This window comes from Gracilinanus agilis, chromosome 3 (assembly GCF_016433145.1).
Source record: "Gracilinanus agilis isolate LMUSP501 chromosome 3, AgileGrace, whole genome shotgun sequence".
Taxonomy (NCBI): Eukaryota; Metazoa; Chordata; class Mammalia; order Didelphimorphia; family Didelphidae; genus Gracilinanus; species Gracilinanus agilis.
Window position 1 is genome coordinate 187,458,203 of NC_058132.1, and position 17,500 is coordinate 187,475,702.

General features: G+C 35.0%; 1 protein-coding gene across 1 annotated transcript in view; it reads right to left on the reverse strand.

The window, feature by feature from the left end:
• The window catches only part of GUCY1A2 (guanylate cyclase 1 soluble subunit alpha 2), a 340,934-nt gene that overhangs the window by 103,122 nt on the left and 220,312 nt on the right, over nucleotides 1-17,500 (reverse strand). Inside the window, exon 6 of the mRNA XM_044669013.1 lies at nucleotides 6,877-7,020. Within this exon, the coding sequence (XP_044524948.1) occupies nucleotides 6,877-7,020 (144 nt within the window). The remainder of the gene's footprint in view (nucleotides 1-6,876; nucleotides 7,021-17,500) is intronic.

Consider the following 17,500-nt stretch of genomic DNA (forward strand, 5'->3'; position numbering starts at 1 on the left):
CACCATGATGGGGTTTAGATACAAATATAATTATGCCGTGGTGCCTATCTCAAGTTGTCACAATCCTAACAGTTTAATTTGTTGCAATAAATGATCATATTTTCAATTTCAACATACTTTTCATTGTATCGGTCACAATATTCCAAATTAGGAAAATCATACCTGACAAAAATATTTTAGAAAGAACTTTTCATGTTTTGCTTAAAATAATTCATATCTGATAGAATGGTTATCATGTACTTGGACAAGTCATATATTCACACTTAAATAAATAAATGTAAAATTACTTTTTACTCAGCTAAGAAAAGTAAATTTAACACATGTGGAATCTACATTAATACTTCGAGGTCTAATCTAATAGCTTAAGATGCTATCTTAAATAATAAGAATGGAGGAATGAAAAAATTTTAGAGATGGGTGGGGTGTCAGTGTTCATAAAATCCAACCTATATTGAAAAAAGAAATTCACACAAATACCTACTCAGCAAGTAGCCATCTGCTTTTTGCTTGAAGAACTTCAAGGAAGGAGAACCTCCCACCTCCCAAAGCTGAGAATATGTGTCCAATTTTTATTTACAGAGAATATATTTATACTAATTAAAAAAACAAAATAAATATTTCTACATTTTAAAAATAATATAAGTACACATATCTGTCCCATTTCAAAATTATTTTCTATCTGTGGTTGTGCTAGAAAATATATACATATAGAGAAAATTCATGAGGAGGATCACCATCAGTAGGACAAATTATCTGAGCCATATTCCAATAAGTAATGATAACAAACATAGATGCACTGACACTTTTGAATGACTCTCCAACTACCAACTGCAAGGAGGTTAATCAAAATTATGTTGGCAATTTTTGGTCATAGAAGAGAATGTTTCTATGGAATTTCTTTGGCAGAAGACAGTTGTTCCCCTCTGGTATGTGAATACTTTATTTGCTTTTTAAAAACCCATACTTTTTTAACTATATCAAAAGTACTTAACATTAATAACAATAATGAAACAAATCTACATGCAGATTCTTTAATATGGTATTTATAAGTATTTCTGATTAGTACAGGAATAACAGTACTTAGAACACTTGGAAACATTAACCTGGCTTCTAAAAATTCCTTATGTAGAAATAAGGAATAGTTTATGGAAAGAGAGAATAAGGTTCAGTGTCACAGAAATGAAATTAATAAGGCAGCTTTATGGTGCAATAGATAGAACATGGAATGCAAAACCAGGAAGATTTAAGTTCAAATCCTGCCTCAGATGTTTAATAGTTGTATGACCCTGGAGGCTAGGCAAACTTCTCTCAGACTCAGTTTCCTTAAGGTAAGGTAGAAATCGTGAATAGAATGCACCAACTCTGGTCAAATCACTACTCCCCATTGCCTAGCCTTTATCACTCTTCTGGCTTGGGACCAATACAAGTGATTCTAAGATGGGAAGTAAGTGTTTTTAAAAAGAGATTCATTTGTGCTTTCCTTTCTTCTTGGTAGCTATCAGTTCTAAAGTTGAGAACTCAAAGAAGAAAACAAATGTGGGCTACTTGAAATTCCACAAACTGTCAAAGAAATCACAGAAAATTAACCAAGTGATTAAGCAATTAGTTATTCATTTCTAAAGAGAGTTTTAGGCTATAATCTCAGAAGGATGGTTGAGCATTACAAATATTCCTGGAGAGGAAATCCCTATAAATAAAAACATGACATCATGTTGTCTTTGTAAATGAAAATGGCTATGAAAAATTATTGAATAAGAATCATTTTATCATCTTAAAAATACCCCTCTTAGTAAAATTTGAAGTTTTATGAGCTGCAATTTAATATATCACATTATATATAATTCGTGATAGAAAGTTCCAGTGTCTGGAGGAGGTGTTTAGTAGAAATTCAAAGCACCTTCCTGATTGCAATTGAAATTGTAGAGCATATTAGTATTACAATATGATTACATATTGTCTTTTAACTCTGTTTCATAATCTAACCATGGCAATTACCCCACTTTATTAAATGTACTGATTTTTCAACTAATGAAGTTAGTTTAAATTTATATGCACAGGAAGTCTTTTTAAAATAACTATGAATGAAAAGTAAGAAAATTAGATATTTGGGCTTAATAGCAAGAGTTTCCCTTAACTTAATCGCCTTCAAAAGGATCAAAGGCAGGAAAATGCTCTTTGGCCTTTTCTGCAAAATATACTTTGGAAGTCACTCTTTATATTTAATACTACAGCTAAGGAATGGGCCAAACCAAGAGATAATTTGGAGGAAAGAGGTCTAGAATTGGAGGTCAAAGGTTGAGTCAAAGCTGTCACCAATGATTCGATCTCTGATGGATCATTCTGCCTCCCTGGGCCCTAGTTTCTTCATATATAAAATAAAAAAGTGGGATAGATCATTTTAAGGTCTATTCAGATCTAGCAGTCTTTGAATATTATCCTGTGCCCATTGCTTTAAAAGAAAAGCACAACAGAAAAATCACTACCAGCACCAAAGGATGAGGATCCACAACGACCTGCCCCAGTTACTCTTCTTTTTCTTCCATGCATTAAAATCTATCTTGCAAAATCTAATTACTCCTATGACTTCAATTGTCACATCTATCTAGATGCCTCTCAAATGTCTGTCTTTAGCCTTAGCTTCTTCCCTAAACTTCAGAACCATATCTACTACTGTCTGTTGGACATCTCCTTTGGATGACTTGTCTTATATTTAACATGTCCAAAACTGAATTTATCAACTTTTCCCCAAAACCTACTCATTCTACCCTGACCAAAAATTGCAAGATGGCCATCAACAGTGTTCCTTATGTGGAAACTCAAAGAAGGTATAATGCAGAGAAAAAAGGACACAAGGAAGAGCCCAATGACTGTTCCTCTCAACTGGAGATTTCCTGTGAAATGTGGTCCTCTGGTTGAAGGACCATTCCAAGACGTGAGATGTAAAGGATCAAAGATTTTGTGCTGGAAGAGACCTCAGAGGTCACCTAGTCCCACTTCTTCACTTTACTGATGAAGAAACTAAAGTTAAAGAAGCTAAATATCTCTCATGAAGTCAAAGGGATATCAATGGATCTGAACCACTCAGATTCTCTTACTCCTAACCTAGCACTCCAACTGCATGAGCCAAAGGATGAAAAAAGGAAGGAACAAGCACATTTTAAGTACTTCTTACATTTCAGATACTGTGCTAAGTATTGAGGATCCAAATAAAAGCAAAAAGAAAAACAAGCACTGCCTTCAAGGAACTTAGAATCTAATGGAAGAAGACAACTTGGGAAAAAAGCTAAAAAGTGAGAATATGGTTCCAAAGTCCACAGACATTAGGACTAAAGAGGAAAGAAGACTATGTGGAGCCTCCACAAAATGGAGGCACCAGGAATAATTGACCAATGGGAGAAGGAGGTATGCATTAAGAATGGATATCCCATGGCAAGTGGACAGCAAGCATGAAAACAGAGGATTAAAGTGTTAAGGGGATCAAAAGACAGTGAGTTTAATCAAGGGAGTTGTAGAAACTGAACTGCTTGGAGAAAGAATAAGTGACATGACCCTGGTCAGAGTTCTGTAGCTAGAACAGAAATAATTCAGCTTTTATATGCTAGGTGTCCCCACATTGTTTTCAAAAATATAGTTGGGGGCCACTGGGTTCCAGTGGATAGAGAGCAAGTCCTGGAACCTGAGTTCAAATTTGGCCTCAGACATTTCCTGGCTGTGTGATGCTAGACAAGTCACTTAACCCTATTTGTCTAACCCTTGCTAGTCTTCTGTCTTAGAATTGAAACTAAAACAAAAGGTAAGGGTTTTCAAAAGAAAGATAAAAAACTAGAGTCTGCAATTCCTGATTCCTTAAAGTTTCACAACCAAGAACATAGTTGCCATTTAAACCAGGACCTTACTATCCCATTCTTTCCATCAACCATCACCTTATTATGTCTTAGTTACTCCTGGTAGGGCACCATCCTTTGTCAAACAAAAAAAAAGCTCAACTGGGATGAAATTCACTCAGAACTGTAGGACTAAATAATGCTGGTAAAAAGCTGTCTTGCTACCTAAAAAGGTAGGCTCTGAATGACTCTACTAGCTATGTTTACCTGAAAAGTTTGTATATCGTATAACCCATAAGGCGTTCTAGAATTTTCAGGTGAAAACCATGATAATTCCAAAGAGCAGGAAAACCTCTGAGTCTAAGCTTCTGAAGCAGCAGCAGGTTGGAGTTTATTAACATACCCTCTCAAATGTTCAGCGAGTCAGGGATGAAGGATGGAGCCCAAATTGGCAGGCTATGGATATAAATTATATTTTCTTCTTTGAGGATGGCCACATACACACAGAGGATCACAATATCTCTATGTAGCTATCACTAAAAATATTACTTTCCTAGAGCAAGATTAACTTGAAACGTTGATTATTGGGTTGTAAGGGTGATCCTCTAGTCTTCCTAAGGATGGGTAAAGATGCAGGTCAGTATGATAATGACCAAAACTCACACAATGGCAGCAACTAAGATCCTTTGTGGGAAAATCCTTGAGAGATGTAGTACAGGAAGGAGAAGATGCAGACATCATTTGGGAAAAAGAAAGAAGACAAATTAGGGTCTGTTAAATGAACATTCCTCACAAGAAGTTGAGAGAAAATACTATTGCCCACATCACATTAAGTAACCAAGAAGGTAAAAATTATGGTGAGGAAGGAATAGGTGGGGTTTGGGCATTTAAAATTCCAGGAGCCATAGAGGAGACATGAGAGACAGTTCATTAGGTTTGCGAGTACATTCTGATGGTATAGAAATTAGCTGACTCTCTTCCCAATTTCCCTATTTATATTGATATCAATACTGTTCCCTAAGATTAGTATAGGTTACCTTCAAACATGACACTATTTTGAGCCTCAGTTAATAACTAGTACCTATGGCCCAAGGAGAAATATGAGTTGTGCAATTTTACAGTGAATTTAGGTTCTGCTTAGTTTAAAGGGGAGGAATCTTAATGCCAGGATCCTAATATGTTCACTTTCCTGACTTTTGCAATTTAAAAAATGACAATTACCTAGAAAAGAGATCAAAGTGTGTCATAGGATTAGAGAGACTTTTCAGAATAAGGGAGGTCACATTGTGTGGGTCAGTTTAATAAAAGAGTGTCATCCTGGCAAAAGTTAAACCTTAACCAAAATTATATGGGCTTGAGACATTTCAATTCATTGTTGAGGTGGTCCAGAATTTGAACCTGCTTAATTTTTATTTTTAAGTCTTGGCCTAATATTAATTTTAATATCATTATAATATCTTTAGAGTTATAGTCTACATAAGTACTAACATTAACAGAAAGCTATTGCACATGTTCTGGTTATGTTCAAAAGCTAAAAAGTGAAATCAGGCAATTTTGCCCTTTAAGAAGGGAAAATATATCAAAATATTTTTCTCTAGTAGCTTACTTGTGTGATGGGTTGGGGGGAATTTGTTCCTTTTTACCCATTATGAATAAATGTTTAAAAGTTTTTGAGCCCTGGCTGAGTCCTTCAATTTGTGGCGGTTGTTTGTGTTATTTATGGCAACTGAAATAGCTTAAATTAAAACAGCCCATAAAATTAGCATGAATCCTGGGGTAAACAAACAACCAATTACATATCAACTCTATTACAGCACCACACATCTCTCTGTATTGACAGAATCTCACAAGAAGCTGCCAAGTTTTGAAATGTTCCCATGACACTAGGGAAAAACCAATGTCCCGCTTCCCTCCAAAAAAAAAAAAAAAAAAATTAGTACATTGGCAGAGAACTTAATACTCAGAAAACATCATAAATTTGTAATGAACTAAAATTATTATATGGTTTTATTACTTTACATTCTTCTTATGAATCCTTATTAAATGTTTATGGAAATTTAATTACACTATCTGATTCACAGGATATTATGTCAGAGCTTTATGGTGTTATATCTGATAAATGAAAATATTGATAAGCTCTTTGGAAATTATAATTGCTAGAGTTTAGTTCTCTAGGAATCCCTCTAGTAATCTAAGTAGGCTTTAGATTAGTGAAAACAATAAATAAGCTATATCCATTGTAAAGGGAAAAGCAAATATGGGAAAGGATCCCAAATGAAAAGGCTATCCAGATGTTAGTTTTGAAAACTTAACCAGTCTATGTAGGAAGAATAAGCTTCCAGACTAAAACAAGTTTTAAAAGTCTTCTTTTCCAAAAATAATGTGAAGGTCATTTATTGAATTCTGACTGAATACTTTCCCAATTACTTTCTACATGCTAGTGGCCCGTAGCTTTGAACTGTGTTTCTGTGCCTAACATAGGCTCTCTCATATTTTCACTACTAACCTGAATGATAGTAGACAAACTCATTCCTGTACCAAAAATGCTGTTCTAAGATCCCTCAAAAGAGTACCAAAACTCTCTCCTAGAGCATTTACCTGGCACTGAGATACAATTAAAATGATGAATGACCCATGTCTAGCTGAAATGTTGTAAAAGCACTGATTTAAACTCACTGACAGACAGAGGGTTCCACTGCATTGCTGCTTCTTTTAAGACCTGGATTCTATCCCATAAGGATCCATAGCAAAAATGGTTGATTTCAGGGTTCAAATGGGAAAAAGAACTATCGCAGGAATAAAATCAGGTGACCCTATCTCTTCTGCAGAGTCCTGGATGCTACTGAAAGGTATTTCAAGTTCTAAACCCAAACCCCTATCCTAATTACCAAAAAGATTCTTCAAAGCTTTCAAGCGCCATCATTTTCTATGAGCAAATGTTTAATTCTGCAGATTCAGTGGTACCATGATTCAATTCTTAAGAAGGATTGAGAGGCTTCATTACTTGCTCCCTTCAGTAAAATGCATTCCATTGGATCATTAAGAGGGTTACCTGAATTGGTCTTCCATCAGGTGTCAACACCTCCTCTGAAAGTTCCATCATCTTCAAGGCCATCAAGGCAATGGGCTTCGCATGGCAAAGGCTCTTCCTGTGCAGTCCTGCTGCAACACAGTATGCATCGCCTATTGTTTCCACCTGCAGCAATCAGATGAATCAAATGCAAACATATGATAATGAGCTAACATCAAAATGATTACTTATCTGCAATCATACACATTGCTAAAAAAAAACATGTGAGCAAAACATCAATAAATTAAGCAATTAGGCAACTGCACATAATTATAGCCAAGTTTACAAACAGGCTGAATCAAATGCTGACATCTTGGCTCCATAGCTGTTCATCATAATTATCACCTCTGAAAATCATTAAAATCATGAACAACTGGAACGTGATTTAATCGTCCCTCAGAAAGACCGAATAGTCTATAGTGTCTTACAGCTGGACACATCCCCATTATCAGCAGAAGTATCACAGTCACATCCAGGCACCCTCCTTCTTTGTCAACCAGGCAACTAGGTGGAGCAGTGGATTGAGTGCTAGGTCTGGAATCAGGAAAGCCTGATATCAAAACTAGACTCAGATGCAAGCTGTGTGACCTTGAGCAAGTCACTTAACCTCTGTCTGCCTCAGTTTCCTCAACTATAAAATAAGGCAATAATAAAATCTACTTTATAATGTTGTCGAGATGATCAAATGACATATTTGTAAAGTGCTTACATAGTGTCTGACACACACACACATACACATATATTAGACACTATATCAATACTTATTTCCTTCCCCCTTCCTCCCACATTCCATTGACTCTTGACATGAACATTTCCATGGCTTTATGTGTTAAAAGATCTTCCAACTCCTACATATCAATTACTGTGGACTACCAATATATCTGAAATTCCTAACATTAAAAAATAATTGTTTTAAGTAATGTTATTGCCTATTCCTTCCCTTAAAATATAAGATATCCTCAGAAGTGATATCAAATCAAATCTCTATCACCTTGGCATGAGTTTTAGGAGAGAACAGCAAGTTAGTTCTGTTATAGGATACAGGAGGGGCCAATTTTGATGAGGATTAGGGAAGACATTAATCAGTTTACATCATGGAACCCTGCCTAGAAATAGTGGACAAATAGAAATGTACCACATGAGTGAGGGAGCCAGAAAACTGCATGAAAACACTGAATAGTAGAAGCTGAAAAGGAGGTTTGAAAAGGGGAGGTAGAGAGATAATGGAGATAAACTTTAGCTACCTCAAATTTGCAGACATTTCTTTCATTAGTTTTCCATCTACTTATGTTAGTTCCATGTGACACATGTATTTTGTCCTTATGTCTCTCCTGCAAAATAATACATTCAATTCCATGCAATTCAATGTTTTTAAGCATCTATTTGCTAGGAACTGGGATTACAATGGCAAACACTAAATGCCCCCTGCCCCCAAGGATCTTATGTTCTATGGGAAGGATATATCTTGTAATAAGAATTAAAATGGCATTCAGATAAAGCTTTAAAATTTTAAAGTCCTTTATCTGTATTACTTCATTTAATCCTCACACCTTGGTGAAGGAAATATTATCATCCCATTATGTACACAGTTAATTGGATGATAATTTGAAGAAAGAGAATATTAATACCTGGAGGGATGAGAAAAGTTTTCACATGAGCTTGTCATGAGCAAGGGACTGAAATGACTTACCCAGAATCACACAGGACCATTGCATATCTACAGCAGTAACACAATCCAGATCATTCTGACTCTGAGATCAGCTATCTATTTTTCATCAATTTTACATCAAATTGCTTCTTACAAATATGATTTATTATTTTAATTTGTCCTTTGATTTTCATTCATTTCCTCTCCTCATTGCCAATCAAAATCTGGATTTTGGTAAGTTAGCCTCATGACATTTCAAAGTCATTTCTCAATTAATGCTATATCAACCCTACTCCAATGGCAATTTTCCATAGCAGTGAGCATTTAACATCTGGTGTCCAGATGACTGATTGGCTTATTAAAAAAAATCTCTTGGTAAGATTCAGAGATTATGTAGCCTGTCATAAAGTTTTGTTTTATTTTGTTTTTATTATGACCCTTACCTTTTGTTATAATGTCAATTCTAAAACAGAAGAGCAACAAGGGTTAGGCAATTGAAGTTAAGTGATTTGCCCAAAAATCACACAGCTACAAAATGTCTGAGGCCAGCTTTGAATCCAAGTCCACCTAACTCCAGGCCTGGAATTCTATCCACTGTGCCACTTAATTGTCATTAAGTTTTAAAACTTTCAGGTGCCCCAAAGATACAGAATTAAATCCTGAAGTAGATACATCATTTAATGTCTTTTGAAAGCAAACCTATGAAAATGATAATAAATAAAAACATATGCTATTCTTAGAAAGATGTGAAAATATTCTACACATTTGATCAGAGCTATTATCTGATCCAATCAGAGGTAATATAGAGCTTTCTGAGAAGGGACCTTGGAGCTTCATGGGTCTTTCTGTCCAAAATCCAGTTATGAATCAGTGAGGAAGAGAGAAAATGAATGAAATTCAGAATGAAATTCAGAATCATTTTACTAAGAGGCAGTTTAATGTAATAGATAGAGGACTGACCCAAGAATCAAAAGTCCAGTTTTTCTTTTGGCACAAAAATGACTGAGTGACTTTAATTAAATGACAGACAAGTCATTTAATTCCTAGGTAGCTCCTTGGAGCTACCTAATTCTCTAAGTTGCAGAGATGGTGTTAGACCTATATTGGTAGAAGGAGTCATCTCACTGGGAGTTCCCTATACCAGTGAAATACCAGATTCAGTTTCATTCTATCATTGGAAAAAAGACATGATAGATGCAATCTCCAGAAGTACCTTATAACACCTCCTCTATGATGCCTTCCCTTAATCCACCCAGCTCTAAGTGATCATTCTCTTTGCAATTGTACTAGAATATTTTATCTGGATCTCTCCTTTTCCTCCACCACACTCTTCCTTACATTATCTTTGTCTGAGTGAATGCTTTATCATTCCTAGGAGACTGCCAACATCTATCACCCTACTTATATCTACCACCTATTCAAAGTCATGGCATCTATGACTATAGACCTCCAAATCAATCTTCTTCCTTCCTTATAAATGCAATACTTGGTTTGTGATTTTTTTTCTTTCTCCTCCCCAACTCCTGCCATCATACTGGGGGAATTCAACATATATACTGACTCAACTGCAGACACACTACTGACACACTAATTACTTGGTTCTCAATTTACTCATGTACCATTACCTACTCTTTAGTCACACACAGAGATGGTCATACCCTTGGTCTTTCCATCACTCAAGGATATACTACCTCCATGTTCATTTATCAATCTCTCCTTTTCATTTATATCACAACCCCAATTCCATCAATTCCTCAGTTTTCTCCCATCACCCCACAATAATTACTCTCTTTTATCTTCCCCATCTTAACTGCTTGATGAACCAGTTCAACTCTGTCCTCTTATCCTGAGACCTTAGCTCCCTTACTATAATATCAAATTGCCCCTTCAAGACTCAACTTTGGATCATTCCTATGATCCCACAGCCTTCACTCTCACACACATGCTAGTAAATGAACCTGGAGAAAATCATGTGATTCTTCTGACTAGATGCACTACAGATTTGTTACAAAACTTCAACAAAGCTCTCATTGTTGCTAGACAATCGTATACCTCCCTTATCAACTCACAATCCTCCTCTCTACGGGAGCTTATAAAATTTTTTTCATCTTTCTTTAAATCTCCTATGTCTCTTCCTCCTCCTATCCTCTCAGGTGAGAAACTTACCTTATATTTTACAAGTAAATATTAGGCCATTTAGAATGTGCTCTGCCCTTTCCTTCCTTCCTCATCTCATATCATTCAGAAATTACTTCATTCCTGTCTCATTCAAAGAGATGGCCTTACTCTTTACTGAGGTAACCCCTCTACTTGTGCAAGCAATATCATTCTATCTCAGCCCCTTCTGTCATCCCCACTTCATCATTTATTGTCAATATCTCCCCCATCTTTCCTTTCTGCCTACAAAAGGCCCCCAAAACCTTCACTTGCTCCTTCTATCCCTGTTAACTATTGTCCTATATCTCTTCTGTCCTTTTTTGGCTAAATGTATTGAGAATATAATCTATATAATAGGTGCCTCCACTTTCCCACTTCTTTCTTCTTAATCCCTTCAAATCAAACTTCTTGACCTCTCTGTAACCTTTGACTCATAGGGTTGGTCCCCTCCTCAACAAGGCAACTTCGGGTTCTAATATGGGACTATTTGAGTCTTAATCCCATAATTAGGACTATGTAGGTCTTAATCTCATAAAAAATCATGACCCCTAAGGAAGAATTTTCCTTTAATAGTCAGCCAGAGGATACAATTAATTCAAAGCAAGGGTATCTAATGAAAAATATAGTAAAATTAAAATTAGTAGAAACTTTCCAAATAAACCTGGGGCAAATACACTGTGTGTATACATACTATTAAAGAGAATCATCAATACATATATTACATATATACAGAGTAACATATGAGAAGACGCGGCCAGTACACAGGTATGGAGAGACAACTTATGCCTCTGTCACTGCAAAACTACTATCTTCTGGTAATATGATGGTTGCAGACCAGCTCTATAGTGGTTTCTACCAAACAAATTTCTCTATCATATTTACTATCTCTGGTGGGCATTTTCATTTTATCTCTGCAGAAGTTGCTCTCCACTGGAATAAATCTCTAGCAGATGCTTCTCCACTAGTCATGTAGTCATCAAAGAACAATTCCAAATCCAGCTCTTTTGGACACATGGTTTATGGTTCTCCCTGCTTCTAGCTTCTTCTTGTTTCAAATGGAATAACTAACGTAAGTAATAGCTTGTTCATCATGAGTTGAGTAGTCTCTGTAATGTACTTTTATTTTGATGACCCAAAGATCCCCACACCTCCTTTAGAGCAGCAATCTTCATAATTACCCACAGGACCAGGACAAGTCCCTAATAGGAAAAACTTTCCTTGCATTTTTCCTTAGAAAGTGGCTTGGACTTTTTTTTAAATTTCAGTTTTCAGTAAGTTTTTAGCTCTAGTTAAAGGATTTTGTCCCAGAGGCCAAGATCTGTAGAAGATGAATGAGAGTGACTCATAGACTAAATATTGTTCTCGGGCTCAAGTCTACCTTTGAATTCAATTTCCTTGGTTATTTGAGTTTGGGTATCTCCATCACAGATTGCTCTCAAGCTTACGGCTAGATAATCTATATGGCAATCTATTTGATAAAAATTGTGGATCTTATGCCATGAAAATCCATTTCAGAGGAAGATAGAAAACCCCAAAAGCCATGTAGGTTATGTTCCTTTCGGTCTCTTTTGGGAAACTGGTAATAATAAACATTTATGTAGCATTTTAAAGTTTTCAAAACACTTCACATGTATTATATCATCAGACACATGCAACAAGCTGGTGAGGTAGGTGCTTTTGCTATCCCAATTTTATAGGTGAAGCAAAAAGAAGTTCAGTGGCTTGTCCAGGGCCCCCAAACCATTGAGAGTATGAAGGCAGGATTTCAATTCACATCTTCCTCCTTACAGATCACATGTACTAACTAGAGATATTCTTCAGAATTCTGTCTTAGGTACCATTCTCTTCTCCCATTATGCCATTTCACTTGATGAACCCATCAGCATCCATAGATTTATTTAATTACTACCTCTGTACTGGTGATTTTCAAATCTACTAATCCTACCCCAAAATCTATGTTAACTCCTAATCTCATATCTGTGACTGCTTTTCAGACATCTTGAACTAGATATTCAATAAGCATCTTGAACTCAGCATATCCAAAAAACACTTTCTGCCTAAACCCTTTCTTCTCCCTACCTTCTTTATTACTGTAGAGGGAAACATCGTCCAACCTGTCTCTCAGGTTCACAACCTAGGAGTCATCCTGCATTCCTCACTATCTCTCATCCTCCATATCCAATCTGTTGCTGATGTCTACCAATTTCATCTTTATGACCCCTTCTCTCTTCTGCCACTGCCACCCTTCTAGTGAGTGAGTCCCCCATTAACTCATGCCTGGACTATTCCAGTAGCCCTCTAGAAGGCTTGTCTCAGACCTCTCCCATTCCAATCCATCCTTCATTCAGTCATTAAAATGATGATTTCCCCCTACTCAATAAACTTCACTGGCTTCTTATTGCCCTAGGAACAAATACAAAATCCTCTGGTTGGCATTCAAAGACCTTCATAATCTACCCTCTTCAACCTTTCCAGTCTTCTTATACCTTTCTACCCAACACACACTCTTTGAAACAGTAACACCACGTCCTGGCTGTTCCATAAACAAAACATTCCATCTCTCAGCATTATGCATTCTCTATGACTGTCTTCCATACCTGGAATGCTCTTTCTTCACCATTCTGACTGCAAACCTCCATGGCTTCTTTTAATTCCCAACCCAAATGCCTCATTCTTTAGGAAGCCTTTGCTAATCAACATACCTCTTTCTGTTAATCTCCTATTTATCCTGTGTGTGTATGTGTGTACGTGTGTGTGTGTGTGTGTGTGTCTATATTGCTTTGAATATACTTCTTTGCATGCTGTTTCCTTTGAGGATGGGGATTCTCTTTTGTCTCTTTTAGTATTTCCAGAACTTAGCATATTATCTGTCATATACTAAATGCTTATAAATGTTGATTAATTGATTTAAAGTCCTAACGGACCAACACCTTGTGTCTCCTATCTGATCACATCTTTTAACTTCATTTGCATATGTGACTTTAAGGCTTTAATCCTTTTTTAAGCTTTCAGCTACTTTAAAATTTTTTAAATTATAAAACCAAAAAAAAAATCTTGTAGCAACAACCCAATGAATAGAATAGATGCACAACAATAAAAATTTCAAAAATACTTTGACATTTTACTGAACCCATAATCTCATCGACATGGGATTTTTCTCCAGTGATACAGATCATATCAATAATCTCTCACTCTTTGATTCTTGCCCATGTTCTCTCACAAATTCCTACTAACAGGATCTGTCTAAAGAACTACAGGCCTTCCTAGGCATCTTTTAATATTTCAAATAGCATTAAAATATTTTCCCATTATTCCAAAAGTTATTTGGATTTCTTCTATCCTTTTCCCAAAATGCATTTTCTATAATATACCTCTATATAGTATCATCTACAGAATACAAATTATTTTATTTGAACTTTATTGGCAATCAGCAACTTGGTTCTCTGGAAAATACTGTATAACTTCTTTCCCTTCACTGCAGAGGTAGAAGATTATGGACATATAAAATTGCATATATTACCAGGCTCAGCTGTGTTGGTTAGATAGTTTTGCAGGACTTTGTATTTTTTTCTTTTTTAATTGCTGTTAAAAGAGAAGTTCTCCAAATAAGAGAGAGAAGAGGCAAATATTTTGAAGTAAATGTAATATAATGACAGAAAATATTAAGTATAAAAAGAGAAAAAATAAAGTTGAGAACAAAGAATGTTCTGTAGATTTCCAAATGGGATCCAATGTTTCCCTTTTCTAAATCCATTCTTAACCCAATACATTGTTCATCAATCATGTCTGTCCTTGAAAGTAAAAAATTTTTCACTCTTCAAATTTGTATCTCCAGGAACAAACACTATATCTAACCCATAACAAGTGAAAAATAAATACTCATTTATTCATTATTTTCAGGGATGTGTTAACATAATGGGCTGTTCATTCAACTACATGTCAAATCTGGGCATTAAACAATCTCTATTTCGTTTGTTTTCTCCAATGCAGATGATTCTTTTTGATTAGCTGCTGCTTTTATGAAGAAGGTACTGTAGTATAGCAGGATGTGGTTTTCAAGACTGCATTTTGTTAGAAAAAGTGGGTGGAGTGGTATGTAAAGACTCTTATCATGTGGAATCTTGCCTTTACTTCAATGGAATAACTGGTCTGCTCTAGAACTTTATGTGGGAAAGCCTTCTATGCTCTTATATTTTCATCAGAGAAATTTATTTTAATTAGGATTTTATAGGGATGAGTAAATGACATAAAAGTTAATAGCTATTGATATTATCCTTGTGAGCTTTTAAAAATATTAATATCATTCAAGTATTTATTAATCCTCTGCTGTATCTCTGGCAATATGCTAGGTATTAGGCATATAAATACAAAGAATACAATATTTACTACTCATAAAATCTTATATTCCTGATAAAGGAGATAATAAATGCATACATAATTCTATAGAGCCATGTTGGTGAAACTATGGCATGTGTGTCAGAGTGTGCCCAAGGGGCTACTCCCTTCCCCCTCTCCACACATGCCCGAGGATATTTCTCATAGTCTTAAAAGGTTTGCTATCACTGATATAGATCATAAATATAAAATGCATGACTATAAAGTATAGTTTGGTAGGAAAGATAGTATCAGTTGATGAAACTAGGAAATACTTTATGCAGAAGACAATGTTTGAATTTCATCTCAAATGAATAAAGAAACTCTATAAGGCATGGATAAGGATGAGCATGTCCCTGGTATGTGGGACAACCTTACCTCATAGAATTTTTGTAAGGATTAAATGAGATGATATATTCAAAGGACTTTGTACACCTTAAAGTGCTTTATAAATTCTAGTTATGATGATGATGATTTCTTCTAATAATATAAAAACTTTTATTCATCCTCATATTTTTTCTCATCCTTTCAAGCTTGCCATTTTTAAAATTTAGAACACTATTCATTGTATAATTTGAAATTGCCTACATACGTCACACATGATAGTGTTCATAAATATGAATCCCATCAAGCATCAGGAGCCAATTCTAAACAAGGCATTACATTAGCCTCATACAAAGACAATTTTTTTAAAGTAACACAATCACCAGCCTCACAGAACTTAAATTCTGCTTATAGAAATCATTTCTTTGAAGTCTTTTTCTGTTATGTATATTACTGGAACATTACCATCCTTAGAATCTGTTAGTTCATCTTCCTCATATTGTTCTACAAAATCAAAATTCAATAAGTAAATATTTAATATATACTACTAAAACATGTACTATAAAAATACTTTTAAAAGAAGGTAGCATGTATCTTTTGACTTTAGGAACTGTAGTCCTTTGGGCAGGAATTTTTGGAAAGTACCCTGGGCCATCAATGTGTATAATGCATTATGCATATATATTAAATATATATGTGTGTATATATATATGAGTACATATATATATAAAACCATGATGAATAATAAATCACACAAATAAGTTAAATAATATAATATATAGATGAGTATATGTGTGCATATATGTCTTATAGGATTCATACATAGAAGTCAAAGTTTCCTATCAACATTATTATATTAATCTTTAAAAGTAGGGAAGTATCTAATAATGTTTTCCATTCAATGTCACAGCAGTCTTGAAAATAACTATTCACCCACACTCCAAGTGCACCTAAGGTTCATTGGAGGATTTATACATTTGGGGGCTATTTTTATAGAAACACAGAATTTCAGAGCTATAGAAGGAATGACATGTCATATAATACAACATTTACCTAATCAAAATCTTCTTATAACACTCTAGGACTAACCTTGAAGTCCTTCAGTGATTAAGAACTCAGTACTTTCCAATGTACAATCCATTCTGCTAATAATTACAAGTTTTTCTTTACATCAAGCCAAAATCTGTTTCTCTGATGCTCTCATGTAATGCTTCTAATTCATCCTCCAAAAGTCAAATCAATTTTTAATATTACTAAAATTATTTGAGATAGCTATCATATCTTTCCTAAATCTTCAGTTCTTTTGACTAAACATTGTATTCTAATGAAAAACATGCCCGATTTGGAGCCAGAGGACTTAGGTTGGAATCCTAGCTCTTCCACTTATTACTTATATAATTTTTAGGAATTTAATTAACTTCTCTGGACCTACATTTCCTCATCTGTAAAATCAGAACAAGACTTGATAACCTATAAATTCCTTTGCAAGACTTAATATATGATGCAATGGTCCTTTAACCAATCCTCATATGCCATCAGTTTGAGCTTCATTATCATCCTAATTGCCCTGTTCTAGATAAATTCTGGGTTGCCAATGCCTTTTTTTAAGATATGCTTCCAAAATTTGAAGAGCTCAGATATGGTTTCACCAAGACAAAATAGAACAAGACTATAACTTTCCTTATTCAGCATGCTAAGTTTCTAACAATGCAAAAAAGATCTTATTTGTTTTGTCTGCCATCTCACACTATTAATAGATATTGAACCTAATTACAAACCTAATATCTTTTCATTTGAACTTTTAATCTAATGACATATCCATTATCTTGTTTTTGCATATTTAGTTTTTTAAACCTATTTTTATACCTCTTACATTTCAGCATCATATATATATATATACATATATATATATATGTTGCCATTTTCCTGGTCTGTCAAAATCTTTTTGAACTGGGTTCTGTCATAGAACATGTGAGCTATCTCTTACAGTAACTTGGTGTTATCTACAAATCTGACAAGCATGACATCTTATGTTAAGTCACAGATAAAAGAAGAACAAAACTAAGCATGGATTCCTTTAGCAGGTTATGTCTTTCTTTTTTT